Source organism: Crocuta crocuta, unplaced genomic scaffold, assembly GCF_008692635.1.
Source record: "Crocuta crocuta isolate KB4526 unplaced genomic scaffold, BGI_CrCroc_1.0 scaffold407, whole genome shotgun sequence".
NCBI lineage: Eukaryota > Metazoa > Chordata > Mammalia > Carnivora > Hyaenidae > Crocuta > Crocuta crocuta.
In genome coordinates, this window is record NW_027551557.1 from 2,775,375 (window position 1) to 2,801,691 (window position 26,317).

Here is a 26,317-nt window from a genome sequence, read left to right on the forward strand (position 1 = left end):
GATGCTACCAGAGTATTTTGGGGGAAAAAAAGTTAAAGCACCATGATACCAGCAACCCATAAAAAGAACACATTCACATTCTTCTTAACTCTTCATTTCTTCCAGGACAGATATCAGTGGATGGCTTTATGCGCTATCTGAGTGGAGAAGAAAACGGAGTCGTTTCACCTGAGAAACTGGATTTGAATGAAGATATGTCTCAGCCCCTTTCTCACTATTTCATCAATTCCTCACACAACACCTACCTCACAGGTACGAATTCATAGTTCTTTGACAATGACTTTAGCCAATCTCACCAAATTTCATCAACCTCTAGTTTCAGTTGTTCAGAAAGGAAGGTGTGTTTTCTTTCATTTCCTGGATGTAACACTCCTGTAAGAACTGAATTCCGGGACCAGAGGCTCTGCCTGTAAGAGGCAATTTCTTCATAAAGTATCTCCTTCTCAGCTTTTAAGTCTTCTAGAATGTATCATGTATCATTTGATATCTTTGGGCCAATGGAAGTTTTGTGTATCTGAACTCTTTTAGTAGACTTCAAACCATTGGCAATACTGTTTAGTTCTCTGGAATGTTTTCATGTACACAAAATTTCTTCCCTTCCCTTCCCTTCCCTTCCCTTCCCTTCCCTTCCCTTCCCTTTCCTTTCCTTTCTTTTCTTTTCCTTTCCTTTCCTTTCTTTTTCTTTCCTTTCCTTTCTTGTCCTTTTCTTTTTTTAAATTTATTTATTTTGAGAGAGAGAGAAACAGTGCAAGGAGGGAAGGGGATGGGAGACAGAGTCCCAAGCAAGCTCTGGGCTGCCAGCACAGAGTGGGATGTGGAGCTCGAACCCAGGAAAATGGGAGCTCAAGACCAAGAAACCAAGAGTCAGATGCTTAACTGACTTAACTACCCAGGCACAACCAGGAAAATTTCTAAAGCATAAATAATTTACATTCAAGGCAAATAGTTAATTTTGCTCAAGGTGCAATGGGGCTAAAGATATAAACAAAATTACCCCTGAATGACAATCTATACTTCATTGTAAATATTATAATAATGAAGGAAAAAACAAGCAGGCTTCCTAATGTGATCCTAAATTGAGTATTGCCATGTATTCGGTAGATTATTAAATAGAAAAACATTAAAAGACATATATATCATCTCAACTTTGTTTAAAATTAACATTTTTAATAAATAAAGGTTTTAATAAGCTAAAAATGTTTATATAATCAAAACACACTTCTTGAAGAATACTTTCCATATGGCAGATTTCTAAATACTAGCCTTGAAAAGACTTTATAAAAAATCTACTGGTTAAAAAATAGACTTTTTAGGAGTGCCTGGGTGGCTCAGTCAGTTAAGCCTCTGACTTCAGCTCAGGTCATGATCTCATGGCTTGTGAGTTTGAGCCCCATGTTGGAGACTTGTAATTTTGAGCCTGCTTCAGATTCTGTGCCTCCCTCTCTCTCTGCCCCTTCCCAATCAAACTTCATCTCTCTCTCTCTCTCTCCCTCTCTCTCTCTCTGAAAAATAATAAACATTTTTAAATTTTTTTTAATTAAAAAAAAGGCTTTTTAAAAAGCCGTATCAGTATCATACTTTAAACAGTCCCTCACCCAAATTAATATAAGATAGTCAGACCTTAAGACCTACAATGCACCCGAAGTCTGGGGTCTCATTTGATATGTGTAAGTTGTAGATGCCCGCCATGACTTGGGAGAGGTTTTGATGTGCCTATGGCTCATTGTCTAGGGGCATGTGGTTTGTGTTGCAGGGTAGCATCACCAGCAATGCTATGAACATAATGACAAGGGAGATCCAGGGCCTGGATATCCATGGATGTCCAAGAGAATTTCGCAGGGTTCAGTTATATGGTAAATAAGCAGCCCTTTCACCTAAATTCCTTAAAGAGATCCATCCATCCCAGTACAAATGTATGTTGTTTTGGTGTCAAATCCAGCATTGGCCCATATCCCACACTTGGTGAAAAAAGGGCTTAGAATAAAAATGACCCTTCTATAGAGACAGCAAAGTAGCCTCCAGTCAGCTAGAGCTGGCTGTTCCCAGGATAATTCCATATACTCTGAGAGAGCATCTAGTCAGAACCAGATAGTCTGAGTTCTAGCCAGTTGAACTGCAACTCGTATGTTCTTCATAAAAACTGGGTGGCTATCAGGCTACTGTCAGCCTGTTTTGTTTCAACGGACACTATCTACTAGGAGAGATTCATGCCAAAAACTAACGAGATTCATGTTTGGCTCATCCTAAACTCTATTCTTGTCATTTCTTACTGCATACAAATCACTTCAAAATTCAGTGGCATAAAACATCCACCATATTATTTTCATCCGTGTTTTGTATGTCAAGAATGCAGACAGGGCACAGAGGAGATGGCCTGTCTCTCTTTCCTGGTGTCTTGGGCTCCAGCTGCCAAATAAAATGTCTGGGGAGAATATGAACACAATGGGTGTTGGAACTGTCTGGAACTTCAGCTCAGTTAGGACTCCTGACCTAGTTGCCTGTAATAAGCCTCACCATGTGGGTTAGGCTTCCTCACAGCATGGCCATCCCAGGGCAGGTGGACTTCTTATATGGCAGGCCATGGCTGCCAGAACATGTGTCCCAAAGAGCATGAAGGAAACTTAACTGCCTTATTGCACATCACCTCTGAAGTTCTGTGCTGTCACTTTCTTATTTGTTAAAACTGTCACAAACTTATCCAGATTCAAAGGGAGAAGACATAGACCATAGATCTCCTTGGGAAGAGTGTCAGAATATTTTTAATTTGTTATCTTCTCAGGCGATCTTAATCCTATTTGGTACCACTTACCAATTTGTCATTCTGGTCAAGTTTATGGACCCTTCTAGAGTAGTGTTAAGTGTGTAAAATGAAGTATATAGGATTAAAGAGATAATTTCCAATGAAATATTTTTATGAAATATTAAAAAACAAATTTGTGATAAAATAATATGTATTTCTATGAGCACAATTTAAAAATTAGTATAATATGATGTGACTGTTTGCAATAATGGAATATGATATGAAAATATCTGTAATTTCACAGTTCTGCTTGTATTGCTTGATTTGTGACCTGAATTTATAAGAGATTGTTAAATTTTACACAGAAGTTTAGATTAAAGATGTAATTTTTTTCTCATCCATGTTTGAGGAGGTCAATAGAACCTCAAATTAAGAGTCGGTATCTTGGGGCACCTGGCAGCTTAGGTCATGATCTCAGAGTTTGTGAGATTGAGCCACATATCGGGCTCTGTACTGACAGTGTGGTGGAGTCTGTGAATTCTGTCTCCCTCTTCCTATCCCTCCCCAGCTCACGTTCTCTCTCTCAAAATAAATAAATAAACATTTAAAACAAAAAAAGAGTCTAGATCTTTCACTCAATTGCATCCTAAAAAATACAACTGTAAAGACTGGCACATGATGGAATCTTGCATTTATCATATACTTAAGACTGCAAGATTCTTAAAAATATGTAAATATATGTTCGGTTAAATTGTGGACATTGTATGTGGTTTCATCTGCTTAGAAGTCACAATATGCAGTAATATTACCGACAGTCCTTTTATCACCAAAAATGCCTTTCAACTAATGTATTTACATCCATTAGCATCTATATTATTTGCCATATAATAAATGAGGCAATAGTAGCAAAATGATTGAATAATAAGACTGATTGGATATAGTCTATTCTTTTTACCTTCTCTCCAAATACACTAATTTTTTCTCTTTCTGCTTATCTTTATGGATTTATGATTTTTGTATTTTATAAATATAACCACAGCCACTGTTCTCTTTTTGATAGCCAAATTGTCTCAGCTTTGGTCAATTGGAACATTTCTTAGGCTGGTTTCTATATTTTCTTGACCTGACCCATTGATTTTGAAAAATGTCCTTGCTTTCGGGCACATAAAGATCTTCCAGGCTCACTTTTTTTCCTTTCCGCACCACACATGGAAATCAGGCTTTTCCCCTGAACGACCTCTGGTTCCTTTTAGTGGAAAAAAAAAATGGGTTACAGCAATTTGAACCCTGCACTACACAACATTCTTTCTGGACCATTTCAGTGAACAAAATAACATTTGTGTATGAACTGTGCCAGTTCATATAAATATCTTCATTCCTGTCTTCCAGTTTATTTAAATTCCTGATTCTATAACTGTGCTTCCTTTAGCAATCTTGATACCTATGAAATTTACATAATTAACTCATTTATTTTACTAACAACACAATAATAGCTCTGAGAAAACTGTTTGGTATCAATAGGAACAATAAAACTACACAATACTTGTTCAGTTTTTCTCTGCAGTTCCTTTTTGTGGTTGTTTTTTAACAGCATTTCACCAAGGATTTTTAGTTCAATGAACTTCTTCCAGATTCACTCATTTGCCCTCCCTCTGAATAATTTGGTAGGCACAGATGTGGTAGAGAATTCAGATCCATTGTGTTGACTTGATTTTTGAGTGTTAGCATATTAATGGCTGGTAGTTAGCAGAAGTTGAAGCTTTCATCTACTAGGCCAGAGAGGGTCCACTCTATTTTTTGATGAAGAAAGAATTCAAGGGTGCCTGGGTGGCTCAGTCAGTTAAGTGTCTGACTTCGGCTCCGGTCATGATCTCATGGTCCATGAGTTTGAGTCCCACGTTGGGCTCTGTACTGACAGCTCAGAGCCTAGAGCCTGCTTCAGATCTTGTGTCTCCCTCTCTCTCTGTCCCCCTCTCACTTGGGCTCTGTCTGTCAAAAATAAATAAACATTTAAAAAATATGTTTTAAAAGAATTCAAATAGCTGTCTCCAAACTACAGTACAAAGGTCTCAGATCACCACCATCTGATATACAGGATTTCTGACCAAGTAAACCAGGTCTCTCGCCAATTATTTAATTTCTAAAGTAGTATTAGAATTCCCGTAATTTCAAATATTCAGTTTTTAAAACTATGTTATCTATGTGAAACCATGTATTGATCTTTACAGGATTTTTCTTAACTTGCTCACTTTTCTGAGCCGTATATTATTTTACTGAGGTTTGCATTGTATAAATCCATATTCTCACAATGTTCCTTTATCCCAATACCTGTAAGAGTCTTTCATTTTTCTACAGATGAATTAAGGAAAATTCTGTATAATTAACAAAAAAATCTACATATAAATTCTATATAGGCTCTGAAATTCTCTTTTGAGAATTTGGTTTTATTTCATATGATATTATTAGTATCCTAGCTTTAATTATAGATAAAACTAATATAGAACTCTCCCAGAGGCCTTTGGGTAGGATATAAACATTGATGATACACAAATTCAGACTTCCCAAAGCCAATTAAGAATACTATAAAATAAAGTTATCACCAAAGCATAACCCAATAAAATCCAATTAAATGTTAAAATCAATACCTAGGAAATGAGATCTTCTACATTCTAGGCATTTCCAGAAAAAGCAGAACTTTTTCTATGGAAATATTATTTCATATAAAGGGTATTTGGTGGAAAAGAGTTTTCCTACTCAAACGAGTTTTAGAAATGCTAGGTACAAACAAAGGTTGGCACCTATTTCAGTATGTTTTGAATATAGGGGATAAAAGCTTACAAATTCAGTCATTAAGGTTATGATCAACTCTCTCCCCCAACTGTCACCACCTTACTTATTTTCTTGAAGCACACTGAGAACTAGTACTCCTGAGATTACTGGTCTAAATTCAAATAATGAGAATTTTGATATTTGGAATGTTGTCGTTTGAGCATTTAAAGGAACTATAAAAGTTAAATATACAGTATGAAAGCCAATCAAGTTAGTAATGCATTATTATTATTATGTCTCTTTCTTTATTCATTATTGCCCTTCTGTTGACCATCAAGATGCCCAGAAGGAAAAATAAATGGGATCATTGAAAGAAATATATGCACATCAACAGAATGAGTTGATTTTTAATTATGATGGTCATTTTTTCTGGGGTTTTGGAGAGTCTTGGCAGTACATCAAGTAGTGATTATGTTTGAAATTATTATTTTTCCTTGAAGAATTGACACTTATGACTCAAAACAAAATTCTCTCAGAACAGTATGAACTCGTTTCAACCTATACTTTTTCAGCTCTTCATAAATCTGTACTTTAATCCATTTGGGAGATAATGGCTCTGTATTCATGGACAAGGCAAAGTGGCATGTCTCTGAAAAATTAACATCCCTGTTCAGTTTAGAAAAAAAAACCACATTAGATTTGAGGTTTTAGTTATCTTCCAGTGACTTAAATTATCTGATTGAATATATCAAATAATTATTCAATTCCTCACATATATGCTCTGGGCTGCAAAAAAGTTCTAGAAATGATTCAAGGCATAGTTTAACCCTTGTCATTTATCTACTACCAGTCTAGATTGAGTGTTACTCTCTGCTTTTCCATCTCTCTTACTCTTTTAACCACGACCGTGTGTAATCTTTTGTAATTTATTTTTGGTTTAAAGCACACACAAACCTATGAAAGTTGGATGGCAGAGTGGAAAACGATTATGTTTAGCAAATAAACAGACCACATTAACATCTTCCTGTAAGTAAATTAACTCTTCTAAGCCTTAGTTTCTTTGTAAAATGAAGATAAATTGAAACAGCCAAAGTATTTTTGGCCATCAGTAATAGGATACTATTACTTAATGGCTTAAATTTTAAGGGATTTATTATCAATCACAGCAAGAGGTCCAGAGGCAAAGTAGTTGAGGGTTGGTTAAATTAGAAATTCACTGATCAGAAATTCATCAGAGACCCAGATGCTTTCTGTCTTTTTGCTCTCCTTATGGTTTCAAGATGCCTGTGCACCCTGAGCATTGCCTCCCTGTGAAAAAGATCCACATATGGCACAGGGCAAGTGTCTGTCTTGTGGCCCTTTGTAAGAGTGAGTTCCCCCACCCCTACCCAGTAGACTTTCCTTTATGCTGTATTAGACATAGCCCAGAGTTATACAACACACAGTAATGCCTACACTAACTACTAACATGGACCACAGAACTATGGACTTCCTAATCATGGACCAAAATGATTAGGAAGAATTAAGATTTACCCCACGGCTGAGGAGGGGACCCTGAAGTGTATCAGAACCTAAGTAGAATATTCCATTGGCAAGGAGAAAGAGAAAGAAGAGAAAGAAAGGGCAAACCAGAAGTGTAAGATTGGGGTGAGAATTAAATTCCCTGACACAAAGAACTTCTTCATTATTTGTACTTGCCTACTTGCCTAAATGGGTAAGGGTAAAGAACATGTCTAGTGTTATTTTTGCATCCCCAGGAACCAGTATTTGCCTCTCATAGAGAACATGTTTGGGAATGTGCACAGACCCTAAAGGTGAGGCTTCCATAATCAGCAAAGCATATGCTGAAATGTGCTTCCCCACTTTCTTACCTAAGCCATCTTGTCACAATTTGGATCCATGTTGAAGACAGCTTCATGGTCTCCTTTGGGGCAAGAGAGAGATACTTTGGAAGAGACATCAGATCAACCTGATGCCCTTAGAAATGGTTAAGATGAATAACATATCCTTTATATTTTGGACAGTTTCCTCAACTGTAACTGTGGGATTAGGTAACCTGAATGGCTGACAAAGCATTGAAAGCAAAAGGAGAAATGGTTCCCATCTCCATTTATTGAAAGAGATGATGTTTATGGAAGAAGGCCACTGAATTAACAGATGCATCACATTCTGGAAACTTTTTGCCATGGAGGTTGAGGTTGAAAAGAAAACCATACGTAATGATAACTATAAATATAGACAATTTTTCAGAAGCCTGTATTTATAGAAGGATTGTTGTTTTCCATTTTCTGGTCTCTTCCATCCATGGATGCCTTGAGTATTCTTAGACAAAGCACAAGTGAATGTAGCCAGCTGACCAAAATGAATGCAGTCAAGTGAGAAGTTGCAGTGCTATGACTTGGGGCAGTATTATGAATTGAACTGAGATGGAACTTCAGCTCCCCAGTTCGATCATGGGTTTGGAATGTACTCCAGAGGGTATTCACAGTCAGGCAGAGATGATGTCAGATACTAGTTACAGAAATAACAAGGGTTGAGTGACTCATGACCTATCATTAATCCCAACCCCAGGCAATCCCCTGGCCCAGAAGCTATATTTATTGGATGTAATCAAATGGAAATATAATGGGTGTATGGGATATAATGATGAGGATTTAAGAATATTAGGGAAGACAAATAAACTAGCTTTGAGGATTAGGCAGAAAAAGAGGAAATAATGGAGAATATTAATACACATATTTGGGGAATAAATCTCCATAAGTGAAGGAAAACACAGAGGGAACTTAATATGGATTCCAAGGAATAGGACAATTATGGGTAAGTGTGAATTTTCTAAAAATATGCTTTCTTTGGGAGGCTTCCATTTCTAATAAAAAGTATTCATTTTAAGATTGAACAAGTTGGCCTTTGAGGGTTTCTTCTGGGCTTAGGTGTTGGACAATAAATATAACAGACACATACACACACTGTTTCTCTCTCATCTTCCATTCCTAAGTGTTTTTTTTTTCTTCAGATACATCTGCTTCTCACAAACCCAACCCCATGCCTTACCATGTCTTTAAAAACATTAACTGATTAGCATTAAAAAAATACATCAAATTCCAGCTATTTGTTCTTTCAATGATTAAAAAAAAACCTTTTTGCATGCAAATCCAAAGAAATGTTTATAGAAATTTTTTGAAACTTTTATGACAGAAAGCTCTAGTTTGAGTTTGGTATTTAGCTACTAGATTCTACCATTAAACCTTATCTAGCTTATATATCCACAGAAATTTCCCTCCTGAAGTTAGTAATACTTAATGAACTATTCATAAAATAGACTCAGAACTTGCACATTGTGTAATCATATTGGTAATACCACTTAAACAATTTAGTAAATTTAAACAAACACATTTAAATAATTTTCTAGATAGCACACAAGAAAATCTTCTCTATTCTTTAATAACATACTGTTTTCCGTAGGAGCTAGCATTTTTAATGAGTTTTCCAATAATTATTTGCATTCTTCACTTTCTTTAGCTAAAGTAGCCTCCCTTAATCTTAAAAGTCATATAAATGACTACCTTTTCTCCGTCACTGTCACTCCCCACACCCTCCCTTTTTAATGCAACAAGACCTTTATTACAACAAACTTAAAGGCAATTATAAATGGAAAGTTGATTATCTAGCATCAGGAACTTTATAGAATATTTTGTCAGCATTTCTTCCTTTGCAAAGACATTTGTGTGTTTAAAATGCCCTATATTTCCAGCAGAGAAAAGTGATTATGAAAACCTACTTAATCAGCCTTTCATGCATTTACTAGAGCTCTATAGAATTCAAGAATGTCATTCTTTTGTTATGCTGATGTTTGGGTGTTGTGACATGCATATAAAAATAAAATTAAGCCAATAGGCTTATCCCATTTTCTTTGTCCTGTATGTTTTCTCTGGGCAGATTTTGTCTATTTCAGTCATTTTGACAGTTTTCATCAGTATGTCATTTTTTAACTATGTAAAAAAATGGTGAAGTCTTAGAGAGTAGAAATCAGAGAAAATCTTTAATGTGGAAAACTAAAGCTTCCATGTGTGCTCTGGTGGTAGGCCTGTGTCAAAAGTTATTTATTCTTAATTCTTAAAAAATAACTTAAGGGGCCCCTGGGTGGCTCAGTTGGTTGAGCATCTGCCTTCGGCTCAAGTCATGATCTCATGGCTTGTGATTTCGAGCCCCACGTCAGGCTCTGTGCTGACAGCTAACGTGGAGCCTGCTTTGGATTCTATAGCTCCTTCTCTCCCTACCCCTTCTCACTCATGCCATGGGTGTCTCTCTCTCTCTCTCAATAATAAATAAAAATTAACAAATTTCAAAGAAAAACTTATCAAGAAGTAAGTACTTTTCAATAACTACTTAAATGAAGTAGGAATAGTTTGGCTTCCATTCCTGCCCTCAGACTTCTCAAGTGCCTTGATTATTATAGTTCTTAACACTTCACCAGAGTGTTTCAGTTCTGTTCACAAAGGTTTTAAATTTTGACAAATGCATTTATTTATTTCTTTGTTGTTTGTGCTTTTGGTATCTTATCTACAAAACCATTGCCTAATCCAGGTCACAAAGATTTAGCCCTATGTTTTTATTTTCTAAGAGTTTTATAGTATGATCTTTTATATTTAGGAGCTTAATCCATTTCACGTTAACTTTTTAAATCTGATGTGAGATATCCAACTTCATTATTTTGCATGATTTTCTCCAGTTGTCTTACTACCATTACTTGAAAATATGATGCTTTCTGCAATGAACTGTCTTGGCACCCTTGTTGTAAGTCAATTTGATGATAAATGTGAAGGTTTATTTCTGTACTCTCAGTTTTATTCCATTGATCTATGTCTATCTTTATGCCATCAACATATTATCTTGATTACTGGAGTTTTGCAGTGAAGTTTTCAAACCTGGAAATGTATGTCCTCAAACTTTGTTTTTATTTTTCAAGATTGTTTTGGCCATTTGGGGTCCTTTGCATTTCCATAGAAATTACTGGATCAACTTGTCAATTTACGTAAGAAAGCCAAGTAGGAGTTCAGTTTGGGCTGTAGCACTATGTCAGCAATGTTAAGTCTTCTGTTCCATGAACATGGGCTGCCTTTGCATTTATCTAGGTCTTTAATTTTTTAAACAATGCTTTATAATTATTAGAGGATACATTTTGCACTTGTTTGTTAAATTTAAATTTATTCCTACAAATTTATTTCATTTCTGAAAGGAAAATATTTAGCTTTTCTAAGCATTTTTGACTTGGACAAACATGACAGAGAGGTTGACTTATACAACAGATTAGCCTTAAGGACTCAGATTTAAATGATTGAGTTGTGAAGTTATAATCCTACTCTCTGCCATTTTCATTATCTTAAAATAAATATTTTTTTAAAAAAGGTAGTTATACAAGAGGGGTTTTTATGAAGATTAAATGTACTAATACATGTAAAGTCTGAAGAACTATGATTGGCACATGGTAAGCAATTATTATTATTATTCCAGTGCTCTTCTCCTTCCATCCTCTCTTCTCTAAAACAACTGCTTGGGAGCCACAATTACATTTGTTATTATGCCACTACCTTATGGTATGTTAAGGCAGAAGGTTGAGAAAAACTATAAAAGTTCTTGAACTCTTTGTTCTCCCATTATTGAAAAGACTGTCTAGGAAGCCACCAATGACTTCCTTGCTTGTAGGAATCTAAGGATCATTTTGTTGGTGTTTTACAGCTGGCCAGTTGGCTGGAAACTCTTCTGTTGAGATGTATCGCCAAGTGCTCCTGTCTGGTTGTCGCTGTGTGGAATTGGACTGCTGGAAAGGACGAACTGCAGAAGAGGAACCAGTCATCACTCATGGATTCACCATGACAACTGAAATATCCTTCAAGGTAGAGTGAATGAATATTGGGAACAGAAGAAGCTAGAGAGACCTAAACCTTTTTGGATAAAGCCTCCTAAGGTGGAAAGTCCCAGTGGTTACAACTAAGTCCATAGGCTATTAATGACTTAATTGTAATTTCGGAGGCTAAAATTTAGCAGTATATTTATGGGTAATTAGCATCATATCATGGGGAACTGTGGTGTCTCAGTAAAACTGCCATAGAAAAGACTTCTAGGATTCGGGTTTATATTAGATGATTTGGGTGAAGATTCGAGAAAGTAAGGTTATGCTATGGATTGGGTACTGTCAATAAGCAGAAATAATCCTGTGATTGTATATCTTAATAAATCCTATCAAGAAGCAAGACTAAAGATGTATTTTATAAGGAGCTTCAGCCATTCTTATTAGCCAGGAATGAGGATATGTTTGGTCATCTCCCTTCTCTTTCTACACATAGCTCCATCCTACATCATAAAGGGCCTAATTTTCATGCATATGGACACAGAAGCCAATTTATCCAAGTTATGTTCACATCCTCTGCAAAAAGCAATCCCTGGGAGCTTGGAATCATTTGGGTGGGTGAAATCTGGGGTCCTAGGTACCCAGAGAACCATCTGGCAAGAGGGCATATGGACTATAGGGGACATGTGTTTTTTACTGATTCAGGCTTCTCACCTCTTTGGAAGTGAACCAGAAAAGAAGAGCCAGAGGACAATCTTTAGAGCACAGTTATCAAGGCATGAACCCCATTACCTGCATTACCTGGATCTCAGGGCAGAACTGAGTCTGGGTCACTAACCCTTGCCCTCAGCAACCAAGGAAACAGTCCAAATATGTGGATAACTAAGGAAGAGTGGGGACAATGCCATTGAAAATGGTGAGGTCGGAGGGCTGAGAGGCTAAAATGTTGGATGAATAGTATGTTAACGTCACTAAGATTGGTGACAAAGCTTTGGATGAAGAAGACAGTGAGGCACTTACCAAAGTCTTTGCTGAATGAGAGGTAGCTCAGCAGATGGCACAAGAGACGAGTGGTAAAAGCTGGTTGAGCTCTCTTATGAGAACTAGGAACTCAAAAGTAGCATTGGGGGCAGAAAAACAAAACAAAAACAAAAACTTCACTGTCCAGTTTCTAGCCCCAGGAACCTGGGATGTGAGAAAATAAACAGCTATCACTTAAAAGAGAGTAGCAAAAGAGAAGCAAGATTTTCAAGGGATACCCAGGTTTTGATTGAGACAAATGGATTTCCTGATCAAAGGTACCATATTTGACAGTAATAAAAAATGCATTCAGACTTGATATCATTAGCACCTTAAAATATGTTTACTATGATGTGTCTAGGAAATTTGACTTTTCATGATTTCTTAAACTTTGGCTACGATACAATAATTAGGAGTAAATAGCACTCTTCACTAAATTTTACAACAAAGTTTCATATGAGAGTGTCCTTAATTCTGATCAAATCTTTAAACTTGTATCTGCTCCTGAAAAGGAACACTCTTAAGTTCTCTTGGTTTTCTTTAATGGAAAAATCAATGGTTTTCTGTTTCATTTCCAGAATCCCCCACTCTCCCCGCTCCTGCCATTGTCCTCTGTCAGCTCTCTAAGATCCAAACCTAACCTGGTTGGGCTCTTTAAGAAAAATTGGTGGACAGATGACTCTGGTGTGAAGTGAGTGCAATTTGGGCTCATCTGTCTGTTGATGGATGGAGATAATCCTGGGAATGAAAACAAACACATTCTGATAGAGCCACTGCTGCACTAAGGGATGAAGGCCATAGACACTGATCCACTACCCAGGAGGGCCCTCCCACTCCCTGTCCACAGTCCCCTCAGAGTCCATTTGGGGAGTAATTATATACTCTTAAAAATTTATAATCACCAAGATTCATTGAGTTCCAGGGTGGGGAGGTAGATAAACACCAAGCACATTCTAAGTCATGTTTACTTTATGTAGAGCATTGGGCTCTTGATCTCAGCCATCAAGTTGGCTTAGAGTGGCTCTCCCTGTGCATCTGTCTAATACAAGTGGTTCTTTAGTCACATCTGTGATCCCAGAGTCATGGACTGATTGGGCATCTCTTCCTGGTCTCTGGAAATAAAACTTCTCCACCATATCCACACATTTTCTGACAGATATAGAAGCTAGAAAACTAAATTTTTGTTGGGGTTGAGGAATGGCCAAAGAGAGCAGGAAAATCATCTCCCTGGTGGTTGGTTTGTCCAGCCATGCTTCCTGCTAATGTGAATTTGCAGGACAGATTATTCTTGCTGAGTTGTGGGTGGGTGGGTGGTGGGTAGGCTAGGATGGCTGTGGGTGGTCGAGATGCCAACGTGTTTTGTGGACAAATATACAGAGCAGGAATTCTCTGCATCAGGACTAGGACTGGGGTGAGACTCATGAGGCACCTCAAATGCAAAATTTAAGGAGGCATTTGCTCTCAGTGTCATGTACATGTAAATTTGGCACCTGACAATGAGTGTGTCTTTACATTTTGCACTTAGGCCCCTCACTTATCTCGCCATTAAGTCCTAGCATGTTCTGCATGATTACTTTCAGGTAGGCTGCTTTCCCAGAAACCACTGTGTACATGACACTGTAAGAAAGAGTAAAAGAAATCGGGGACAAGATCCTGCATGATCCACCCTCTTTTACCACTTTCCCCCACACTCACTTGGCTACAACTCTACAGGGCTCTGCTATTGCTTGACCATGCTAGGCAGGTCCCACATCACAGCCTTTGTACAAATTGTTGTCCTCTGCCTGGAATGTTCTTCCTCCAGGTGTATGAATGGCTCACCTCTTACCTCTTTGAAGCCTTTCTCAAATGCCACCTTCTCAATGAGGCCTACTGGGACCACTGTTTAGTACCATAACAAGTTACCTCGCCCACTCTCACACTCCTGGATACACTCCCCACCACCACTTTACTTTTTCTGTTTACCAAGTGGTGTTTTATCCCCTCCCACCATTCTGCTTAATTTACTTAATGATTATGTTTTTTGTTTATTGTTTGTCTCCTTCTACTAGCACATAAGCACCACAAAGATAGAGTTTTTGGCTATGTTCCCTTATCCATACCAAGCACTTTGAAAACAATCTGGCATATAGTAGGTGCTCAATAAATGTGTATTTTTTTTTAATGAATCTTCCCGTCCCAAAGCAAAAAGACAAATTACAGCACAGCTTTCAATTTTCTTTCTTGCCTCTGTCCATCAGATAAATGAATTTGGTCTTTCTCCATTTTCACCTGTGAAATTCCATGTATGCTGTATTGGTGAGCAGTGAAAAGATTCTCCAAATGTTTGCCAGTTTTGGCTATCCCATCTGTTTGGAGGACCTGACCTTCACGGTGCAATTATACTGTGTTCTATAGCCACAGCACGTATTGAAGCAGCAAAATAAACTGATTACAAAAGTTAATCATTTTTATGTCATACTGTTTATCTGCTCTCAATCTATGTAATCTGAAAAGCTTCTGTGTGATCTATCCGCAAAAGCAAAAGTTCTTACTGGCATTTACTGCCTATTTATTATATGGGCCAAAATAAAAGGTTATGTTCTGGGAAAGGGGACATGCTATAATTCACTGTCTTTATGGAGTGTCTTATGTCTTTATATTTTGCACTCCGGCTTTATGTATTATTTATCTCATATATCTGCTGTTCTAGTTCTTTGCCTCATTGCCTTAGCCTTTCTGATGGTCATGACATAATAATTTGCCACTTGGTCTGCACTCTCCATGCTCCCACTCAATCTTCTTTTCCCCACACTGGACACCACCCCCCCATCCCCTCTGCCCCCAAACTGCTCCTCTTTCTCCCCTCAAGCAGCTCCTTTGTTACCAGCAATTGTATAAGATGGAAAAGTGGGTAATGTGATAAAATAGATGATGAAAATATATTAAATTTGAGTATGTGGTTAAATCGAGCATTTCTGAAAATAAAGCTCCGAGAAAAATAATAATTTAGGATTCAATTTAACAGCTACATAAATGCTCACATAAAATGGATATCCCAATACATCCTGCTGTTGTCTGTCAGGAATAAAGGATTTCAAGGGCAGTTTTCCCCACTGGAGGTTGGTAATTGAGTCATATAGTTTATAGATTATTGAATTCAGTGTTAGAAGTCCCTGAAAAACAGTTTTGGCTTAATAAAGAGCAACTGAGCAGTAAGGTACTTTCACATCCAGTCCACTAATGATAGCTTATACATAAGAACAAAACTTAAAGCCTATGACTGTTTTTCTCATCCTTGATGATCATACACACCATACAAAGTATTACAGAGCCATAAAAAAATGAAAGTTCTATAGAAAAACTTCTGGATTTTTCAGGTGTTCCTAAGAAAAATTATTAGATGAACTCTAGTAAACGTTTTCTTTGGCTTTGAAGGTTCAAAAAAGTTCCCTAAGCTGGTGGCTAAAGTTATGGTAGAGGTGGAGAGAGATGGAAAGAGGCTGGGGAAGAGGATGGGAGGAAAAGAGAACGAAGACTGTAGAAGTTGAGAACGCAGTTCTGGAGCTGATGTCAGGGTTCAGATACCAGCTTTCCCACGGACTGGCATCAAGATCTTGGAGAAGCTCCTTCACCAGACCTATCTTCTTTCTCAAGAGCAAAATGGAAATGATAATAGTGCTTACCTTCTAGGGTTGTTGTAAACATCCCGTGACCCTACTTCATATACAGACATTGCCTAGAACCATGTATGGCAAGCAGTGAGTGCTCTGTAAATGTCAGCTATTGACTTTATGGTTGAAATATAAAAGCCATACTTTAGCTCTTGTTTCTATAAATGTAATGGTTGTGGTATTATAGACTGCATGGAATTCTTATTAAATCAGGGTGAGGGATGGGGGTTAATGAAGTCATTTGTAAGGCTGCTATTGTTGAGGTTGTAGATGGCTTCCATACGAAACCCCTTCACTTACAGGAAGAAACCCAACGTTCAAACTAAATACAGCCCAGCCTTGGTTAGAAGCCCAGTGGGAGCTAACAAAGGTGTCTTAAGTCAAATACACGAGATCAAAATGCCCAAGGCAGACAAAGGGGAGTAGGAGATGCAGATAGGATGGCTTAGGAACCTCAGAGCCCAACTGTGGGTTCAGGTCATCTCAGCATCCTAGCTGTGGGAAGAGAAAGCCAGACCCAGGGAGCCAGAGAAATGGAGGGAGGCACAAAGTCCTCACATGTCGCAGGCCCAGAAAATCATTCACATTTCATTTGCCAAATACAAAGGGAGACAGGCCGTTGGCCAGAAGCAAAACACCCACTTCCTAAGAGAGAGGGGTTCTCACGTTCAGGCCTGACTCTCATTGGCCCAAATTGACCTGATAGGCCAGGTCTATAATCAACCTTCGTTAATAAAGGCAGTTGCAGTGATTCTCAAATAGCCAAAGGCAGCAGTCATCCTCGGAAAAGTTACCAAAGACCGATTACACTTTTATTTACTCTTATATTTGAAAGATTTTTTTCTTTAATGCAACCCTCAACCTTGATTGGAAATTTTGGCCATGAAATTGTTCAAGTTAACTGGACTGTTGTGTATGGAATCAATATTCAAACTTCTTTAATATAAAATTACATTTTCCCACACAACTGAGTTTTATGCTTTGCTTAAGCCAATGATCAAACTAGTCCCGGGTTGACTAACTACCTTCCACAGGCCATAGTCAGCCTGCCCCCTGTTTTTATGAATTCAGTTTAATTGGAACATAACCACATGCATGTGTTTACATATCATCTGTGGCTGCTTTGAGTCTACAAAGGCAGAGTTGAATAGTTGCCATAAAAATCAGATGGCCAGCAAAGCCTAAAATACTTACTCTCAGGGTGCCTGGGTGGCTCAGTCAGTTAAGGGTCTGACTTCAGCTTAGGTCATGATCTCACAGCTCATGAGTTCGAGCCCTATGTCGGGCTCTGTGCTGATAGCTCAGAGCCTGGAGCCTGCTTCGGATTCTGTGTCTTCCTCTCTCTGCCCCTCCCCTGCTCACACTGTGTCTCTCAAAAATAAATAAATGTTAAAAAAAAATACTTTAAATAAATAAATAAATAAATAAATAAATAAATAAATAAATAAATAAAATACTTACTCTCTGGCCCTTTATAGAAAGTATGCTGACCTCTGAAATAGTCAACAGAAGACTGGATTGGAATATAACTAAATAAATGATGCTTCTCTTCTGTTAAGAATGTTAAGAATTCATTTGTGTCTTTGAAAATATTTAGTGAGTGTCTAGAATATGTCTTAGCACTTCCTAGGTCTTAGGGACAGAGTTAATGAGAAAACTGAGTGCTTACCCTCAAGAAGCACATAGTCTAGTGGAAAGAAATAGAGCAAAATAGATACACAATATGGCACCTGGAGACATGCCCTTTTAGGCAACATAAGTAAGTATTGAAGGAAAAAGGGGGTTAAGGTATGTTGTTTTAAGCAGGGTGGTGGGAAAAAGACTTTGGAAACATGACATTTGAGCAAAGACCACCCACCCAAAAATAAAGAAGGAAGCCTTGCTTTCAGATAAGAGTATTCCTAACAGAAATAACAGATGAAAAAAAATAAATGAAAGGGATGAACACAGATGAAATCATGCTGGTGTATTTGAGGAAAAGCAAGAAAAGATTAATGGGCTGTATCTGGGCCAGCAATGGGAAAGAAAATATGATGAATTTAGAGAGATAGCAGGTGCCAGATCTAATAAGGAATTTGGATTCCATTCTGTGAAATGGAGGGCAATGAAAGTTTTACACCAAAGGAGTGATATCATCTGGCTCATGGTTAAGAGAAACCACTGTGGCTGTGATATGTAATATAGGGGGTAAACATAGAAACTTCTGCTAGGTTTTGCTACACTAACAGAACCTCCAGAATCTCAGTGGTTTAGAGCCACTCAGTAGTCTCCTCACTCAGGTTAGATGTTGGCTGTTGCTCAGAGGGATATTGTCTGCAATCCATATGGATAGAACAGCCCAACCTGTAATATAACTGGATTTATGGCAGAGGGGGAAGAGAAATGGCAGAATCATGTGATGGCTCTTAAAGACTCCATGTTCAGCACGTCATTCTCACACATGTTTCACTGGCCAAAACAAAAAACATGGTCATGTCTATTGTCAACAGATCTCATAGGAAAGGATGGTGACTATGTGGTAATGATGGCGAAATCTACAACAGCAGTTATTGCAAAGACTTTTGGGTCAGGATGATAGAGGTAGATGTGCTGAGATGTGATTATATTCTGGATAAATTTGGGACTGGATTGCTGATGAATCAGAAGATATGAGAGAAAGAGAGAAGTCAAGAATGGCTCTAATGTGTTTTGCATTTAACTGATACAATAGGGCCAAATTTACAAAATCAGCAAAATCTACCTCTTTTTTTATTCACACTCAACACCTACTTTCTTTATAATATCTATTTGCAGTTCTTTTGATGGATTTGATCTGTGGTGGTTAAGGTCATTGGCTGCATGAAAGTTAACTGCAGTGGTTAAGAGAATAAAGTCTAGAATCAGATAAATTTTCCTGGGGTTTCTTGGATTCTCCTTTTTGTGACCTCGGACAAATTGGTTAATGTCTCTGAACCTCCATTTTATAATCTGTAAAATGGTGGATAATATTTTCCTTAGAGAACATTTATACCATGAGTTCAAATATGTATCTAGAACACAATAAGTGCTCATTTTTAGAAATGTTTATTCATTTTTAAGAGAGAGAGAGTGTGTATGAGCAGGGGAGGGGCAGAGAGAGAGGGAGATAGAGAATCTGAAGCAAGCTTCTCCGAGTCTACTCAAAGCCTGACACAGCACTCCAATCCATGAACTGTGAGATCATGACTCAAGCCAAAGTCAGATGCTCAACGACTGAGCCACCTGGGCACCCCGATAAATGCTCATTTAATGGTAGCTCTTATTTGTATTAATAAGAGTCTAAGAGGGAAGGTTTAAGGTAAGGAGAGAGGCACCAGCAAGGTAAGTAACCTGAGTTGATCTGAGAATAGATGCTCATTATGAGATGGGTCCTTTACTTTTTCTCCCTGCATCCTCACAACAGGCTTGTGGACTGAGGCTTATCACCCTCACTCTACTTATAAGCAAGCCAATGCACAAAGCATTAAGTGATTTTTCCCAAGGTCACACAGTTTGTAAAGCTAAGAAGTGGGATTCAAATGCAAGCCTGTTTGAATCTGAAGCTTCTGTTCAAATAAATCAAGAAATTTCAAGTCTTGGTGTTGCTTGCTATTTATAGTACACTTATTTTTGATGGCATCAACTATCATAAAAGTTAAACTGATAATGTATGAAAGGCAATCTGTGAATTCACTTCTAAGAAACAGTGAGAGCGATTCTTTTGCTCCATACAGGCAAATTCTTCTCAGAGGATATATGCAAATGTAGTACTGAATTAGAAAGCCTTATTTATCCTCTGCGGCCAGGGAAATAACTTTCTCATGTGGATATAAAGAAAGCTATGCATTGTTTAAGGAAGGTAGATAGTGGAGAAGTCTTGAGCATAAGGAATGAGAGTGGAAATTCTTACTTGAAAAGAGACTATGAAAAGATTAAATGCAACTAAAAGACAAAGGTATGAGTATACCAGTTCAATAAGAAAAACATATCGAAAAACTGATGCACAAAGCTGGTGTCTGTGCATCAAAATCTGGTCTTTCATACATTACTCTAGACAATCAAAGATGAAAAATAATTTGGATAAATGCAGGAGACTATAAAAAATATTCATATTCTTTAATTCAATAATTTCCTTTCTGAGAATCCATTCCCAGAAAATAATTGAAAATACTAGGGGAAAAAATGAGATTTTCTTTGTAGAACTATTTGAATGATACCTCTTTAAATATGTCTGTCCAACAGTTGGGTAATGGTTAAATCAATTATAATACTACTACTCCCTAGAAGTTTATACAGATGTTAAAGGTTATGACATACACATTTTTAAAAAATATAGGCTGAGGAATGAAGTACTAATACATGTGAAAACATGAATGAATCTTGAAAGCGTGCTAAGTGAAAGATGCCAGAATATAAAAGGCTACATATTGTATGGTTCCATTTATATAAGTATTTGGGATAGGAAAATCTATGGAGACAGAAAGTAGCTTAGTGGCTGCCTTGGACAGGTGCAGAGGAGGGTATGGGAAAATAGGGATTGGCTGCTAATGGGTACATGGTTTCTTTTGGAGGTGATAAAAATGTTCTAATTTAGTTGGGGATGATGGTTGCACAATTCTGTGAATATATTAAAAACCATTCAATTGTACAGTTTAAATGGCTGCTTTTAAATAAAGTGGTATCTCAAAACCAATGTTTAAAAAAATACAGGTAGACTATTTACTATAATGAAAACCAAGTTATACAAAGAAATGAAAAGCACACTAGAAGTAAATATCACCAAATGCCAACAGGGGTTTGGTTCCAAGGGTGAATTTATGGGTGAAAACTGTTGCCTTCTCTAGTCCAAATTTTTTATAATGTGGTTAGATTTCTTCTTTCTTTAAAAAATACATAAATATAATTAGCAAATAGAACTACTCTCTTTTACAATTGTGTGTTCCCCTCCACCAAACCAGTCTTTTCTCTTTCCATTTTTTTAAAGTCTACAGTCAGAAAATTTATAGTTTGGCAGCTCCCACAACCCCTTCGAGTGATTTCAGGCCATCCCATACAATTCTATGAATAAAAAGGCAGCCACATTAAGGGAAAATGTATATACACATTAGCATTCTGACATATTGAATATGCATGTGTTGTCATTTTTAGGAAGTGATAGAAGCAATCGCTGAGTGTGCATTTAAGACGTCACCTTTTCCAATTCTGCTTTCATTTGAGAACCACGTAGATTCGTAAGTATTCCACACCTTCAATGGGGAGACTTTTTTCCCCACATAGGGCATGTTTAATAATTGTTCATCAAATTTAAGACCATTTGACATTACTAATGATGTTCCTCAATTATGATATATCTTAAGTGTCATGTTTTCGTCTGCATATGATGGGATTCATTCATTCAAATCTCATTAACATTATAATAATCCACCGGACTTGTGGAATCTATTTTCAGGCCACAGTAGGATTTTAAATTAAGGACTCCCCTTTTTGCAATGCAGGGAAATAATACATGTCTCCATTTCAAAGGGCTACTTTTATAATCCTCCTTCATTAGCTCCTTCTATTGCATGCAAATTTATAGTCCATTTTGCCACATGAAAATGGCTAGTTCAAGGGGCGCCTGGGTGGCTCAGTCAGTTAAGCATCCGACTTCGGCTCAAGTCATGATCTCAAGATTCGTGGATTCGAGCCTTGCGTCGGGCTCTGTGCTGACAGCTAGCTCAGAGCCTGGAGACTGTTTCAGATTCTATGTCTCCTTCTCTCTCTGAACCTCCTCTGCTCTCTCTCTCTCTCAGAAATAAATAAAACATTAAAGAAAATTTTAAAAAAGAAGAAAATGGCTAGTTCCATATCACCAAAGTTGCCAGAGGGAAAGTTGTAAATTCCATTCTGCCACCTGCACTTACAAAGAACTCAGCCCAACAATGATCCCTTTTTCTTTTTTCCCATTGGTTTCCCTTGTTCGTTAATACTTGTGTGTTCCTATTTCAAAATAGCCTGCACTTATTGCAAAGCCACATAAAGAAAAGATAGTTTGCTTATCTTTTATCACAAAATACCAGAGTAAGACACATTTATATCCAGAATATGGGTATTAGTTTACCCTATAGTTGCTCAATTTAAAGGGCTTCACCATGAGTCTTCTTTGTATTGAATCAAAATTCAAGAAACTAAAATTCTAGTCCATGAAATTAATGTCTGAAGACTGTGTTGTAGTGTATACCATTGCTCAAAGTATCTGTGAAGCCCTCTCAACATTTCAGTGACCTAAGCCAGATTTCTCAACCAAAAGCCAACAGCACCTGTCCTAATTTGGCTCACAGTTTCCTTTTTTCCCCTCCTTCTTATCGAAAGTCTTTCCCAGGTCACTTATTGATTCCTTTTATCCAACTAGTTTGCAACATATGCGTTAATTCACCAATTCTTTAAGAATTCACTAAAATCATAAAGAAACAGTTTGGTTATGCACGGATTTCAGCATGAGGAATTTCCAAGTACTTTAGTGTGATCATTTCTTAAGGTATATATGGAGGGAGACCTTAGTTTGAAGTAACCAATTTTATAATTATCTGTTTTCTAGTTTGCACTCAGGAAATCCATATTACATTCACCAGCTCTTGGTTCTGTTTCATTGGGAAACAGTCATCCAATGAATGATTTAATCATTTGGCAGATTGTTTTTCTAACACTTTTGAGGGTCAATTGAAGAGAAAAGAATTGATTGTTTCATTGCTATTTCTCTTGGAACTAAAGGGAGTGCCTCTTTTGTTGCTGTATTTAATACCTCATTTGCTGTGACAGCTCTGACTTGCGCATGAGCATTTTCTCATCTCTGACAGTCCACTTGTAATGGAGCTCTAACAGTGCTTCAGCGCCTTCGTTCAGGCACTGTCGTTCCTAGACCTGTTGATCTATCATGAACTAACATCCATCGTGTCCTTTTTGGAGAAATATCTCTAAATCTAGAGCGTTTATTTTCTTTAAGAAATGTAACCTTCACCACAAACCCAGGTGCTCCTAAGAATAAATATTATTATGGGGGCGCCTGGGTGGCTCAGTCTGTTGAGCATCTGACTTTGGCTCAGGTCATGATCTCGTGGTTCATGAGTTCGGGCCCCGCATCGGGCTCTGTGCTGACAGCTCAGAGCCTGGAGCCTGTTTCTGATTCTGTGTCTCCCTCCACTTTCTGTCCCTCCCCCACTCGTACTCTGTCTCTCTCTCAAAAATAAATAAACATTGAAAATTTAAAAAAGAATAAATATTATTATGATAAGCCCTATTTCACAGATGTTAGAACTCAGCCCCAAAAAGATAGTAACTTACTCAAGGCCATGCAGCTGAAAGGTGACAGAGCTATGATTCAAATCTGGTTGGTCTGGCTTCAAAATCCACACATTTAGCCAACATTATGCCCACGCCTAAACAGATACATCAGGAGCCTTCAAAACATCAAATTGAGACAATCAGAGCATACACAAGGCAACTGCCTGTAACTGTTCACTTTTATGTGGTTTGTGACCCTCAACCACAGGATATTTTTTGTGGTTTACAACACCAAACATACAGGGAGCCAAAACAGGGCTTGAAAACTAATCCCTGCATTGTACACAAAAGTAAAACGATAATACCATGATACTGCCCTTTCTGGCTTAAAAATGAGAAATGCAACCATTAAAAGTTTATTAATGATTCATATGTAACAAAAGAAAACTGGGGATGTTGTGATATTTACCCCAAGCCATCGAGATAATCTGATGACAATGAAATACAAGATATTGGAGTCTATCATGAGAGAAAGTTGTCTGCTTCAAGTTTCCATTGTGCTTGGGCTTCACATATCAAAGTTGATCTGCTTCAGTCCTTTCCTGAGGGGACTATCACACACCCAAAGAAAATGTATAAGGTTTCCCTTTGCTGGTAAAACCTGGTGCTTAACATGTGGGCTCCTCACCTCATTGCTGAACCTGGTGGCAGACATCATTCTTCACTTGCAGCTCTATTTCCCACTAACCCTAGAAATTAACTTCAGAATCCTTCTCAACCCAGTGAGCCGAGGACACACCTCCCAAAACATCTGCAAGTTACTTGCCATTTCTAGTGGGCCATTTTATTTTCCTGAGTTCTGCATATACAAAATGCCAGATTCACAACTCTGGTTCAGGCTTCTTTGAACCATACCTCCAAAACAAACTCACACTGGAGAAAGGAAAAAATCCACTAGATCTTCGGGTTTTCTCTCCAAATACTTGAAATTAGCTATCTACGGACAACAAAGGGAAATCTGCCATTAGCTGCTGGTAACTTCTCCTTCTCCACCTGCCATAATCAGAAACCCATAAAATGCAGATTCTGAGCTGTACTCCCACACCTGATTTCGAATTTGTAGAAATGAGACTTTGAAATCTTAAAAAAAAAAAAAAAAAGAAAAAAGAAAAAAAGGCCCTATCCAGTTCCGATGCTCCACCTAATTTGTAAGCTAGCATTTTCATTAAAAGAATTCTATACTGAATTCAAGTGAAGTAACCCCTAGTTCTGGGATAGCCACAGATAATGTGAGTTTTTGGACAAAGTCTTTCATCTCCATGGGTGTGAGCTTCCTCATCTATAGAGAAGGAGGTTGGTTTAAGTTCAATGTGGAAGATTTACACCATGACATTTCATGGGGCACAGTCCTTTGTCAGAAAACTGACCACCTGGTCAGGTTCCTACATTTTAGGGGTATGTTAATATATCCAAATGTGCCTGCTACGGCCCGAACTCCAAATATATTTATGAGTATTTCCTGTCACTTCACCTCCACAGTAGCTCATGTGGATACTCTGAGTGCTTCAGGAATTTATTTTTTTCTTGCTCTGTAACTGCAGTGTGAATGTCTTTTATTGCCACACCTCTGACCCACAAAGTTGCTTTGTCTTCCTCTGACTTTTTCTCTTCAGTTTGCTCTCTGCTCTGAGTCAGTTCCCTGTCAGGTAGATGTGTGTGTTTATGGAGAACGTGAATAGCTTGATCACCAAGTAGCATATATGACTTCTTCCTGGAAAACTACCTCTTGTGCTCTTAATTCCAGTTGATTTTGAGGCAGATTTTAAAATGTCTAGGTCAAACTTAGATCCTTGTTTCCTGGAGGGTGGTTGATCTGTGGACCAGCGGCAGCTGCATCATTGAGGAGCTTGTCAGAAATGCAGAGTTGGGGCACCTGGATAGCTCCATCGATAGAGTACACAAATCTTGATCTCAGGGCCATGAGCTTGAGGCTTGTCATGAGGGTAGAGTTCACTTAAAAGAAAAAACAAACAAACAAATAAATGCAGAAACTCAGGCCCCATACCGACGCTGCCTAGGAAGCAACATTTTCTTAATACCTCGGGTAATTTGGATGAAGTGTCAGAGAGTTGCCTCAAACACTGGGGAGCTACCTGCATCTGAGCTACCTGCAGGCTTGTGACCAGTGCAGGCTCCAGGACTCCTCTCCCAGTTCAGTGAATCAGGACCTGGCCCTCCGCCCCAAGACTTGCAGCACTAACAGTTCAGGAATTCTTTGGTGGAATCAAGTAAGATTTTGCCCCAGTAAAATCCTTCCCAGAGCCTGATTTGGGGACGCCCTGACAAAGGACAGAGGACTCTGCCTTCCCCCTGCTTAGAAACACCTGGAACATCACCTCAAAACCCTCCACTGGTGAGAATGTGGCTCCCCTCAAAATCCTGAAAGCGGTGCATTGGGGTGAAAGTCCCCCTTTTTACTCCAAGTCTCTGATCAAAGGAAACCCAAGTTCCAACACTCTAGAAAAATGGCAGCTAATTTAGCACCTGTTGACTTTTTTTACTCTATGAGAATAGTTTTCAAACTTGAGTGTGTGTCAGAATTGCCTAGAGGGTTTGTGAAGACCCCTGAGTCCTGCTTCCCCAGAGATTTGACTCAGAATCTGCATTGGAAGTCTTGAATCTGCTTTTCTGACCAGGTCTAGGGGCTGTTGATGCTACCAGTCCATGGACCACACTTGGAGTAGCAAAGCTCTGTGACACTTTAGTAGCATCATTCTGTGAAAGTCAAAAGGTTTGGATAGTTTCTCCTGTGTAACCTGGAACATATGGGCCCAGCATAGATGGACTTGTCTCTGCTTCAGCTGAGGAGCCCATTGGCTTGTTTGAGCCCCTGGGCTGGTTATCCTTTGATCAACAGCATCTGAACAGAGGATGCCCAGGGCTGCTCTACCAAATCAGTTACTCCTCTGCTTGCTCCCCAACCTCTAATGAGTTGTCCTGACACAACTACCCCTACACTTTTCACAATCC

The 26,317-nt window shown here is 38.2% G+C and overlaps 1 protein-coding gene across 1 annotated transcript in view; it reads left to right on the forward strand.

The window, feature by feature from the left end:
* PLCB1 (phospholipase C beta 1) overlaps window positions 1–26,317 on the forward strand; it is a 686,139-nt gene that overhangs the window by 502,190 nt on the left and 157,632 nt on the right. Inside the window, exons 11-13 of the mRNA XM_077749126.1 lie at window positions 106–252; window positions 11,246–11,403; window positions 21,176–21,258. Coding sequence (XP_077605252.1) covers window positions 106–252; window positions 11,246–11,403; window positions 21,176–21,258 — 388 coding nt within the window. The remainder of the gene's footprint in view (window positions 1–105; window positions 253–11,245; window positions 11,404–21,175; window positions 21,259–26,317) is intronic.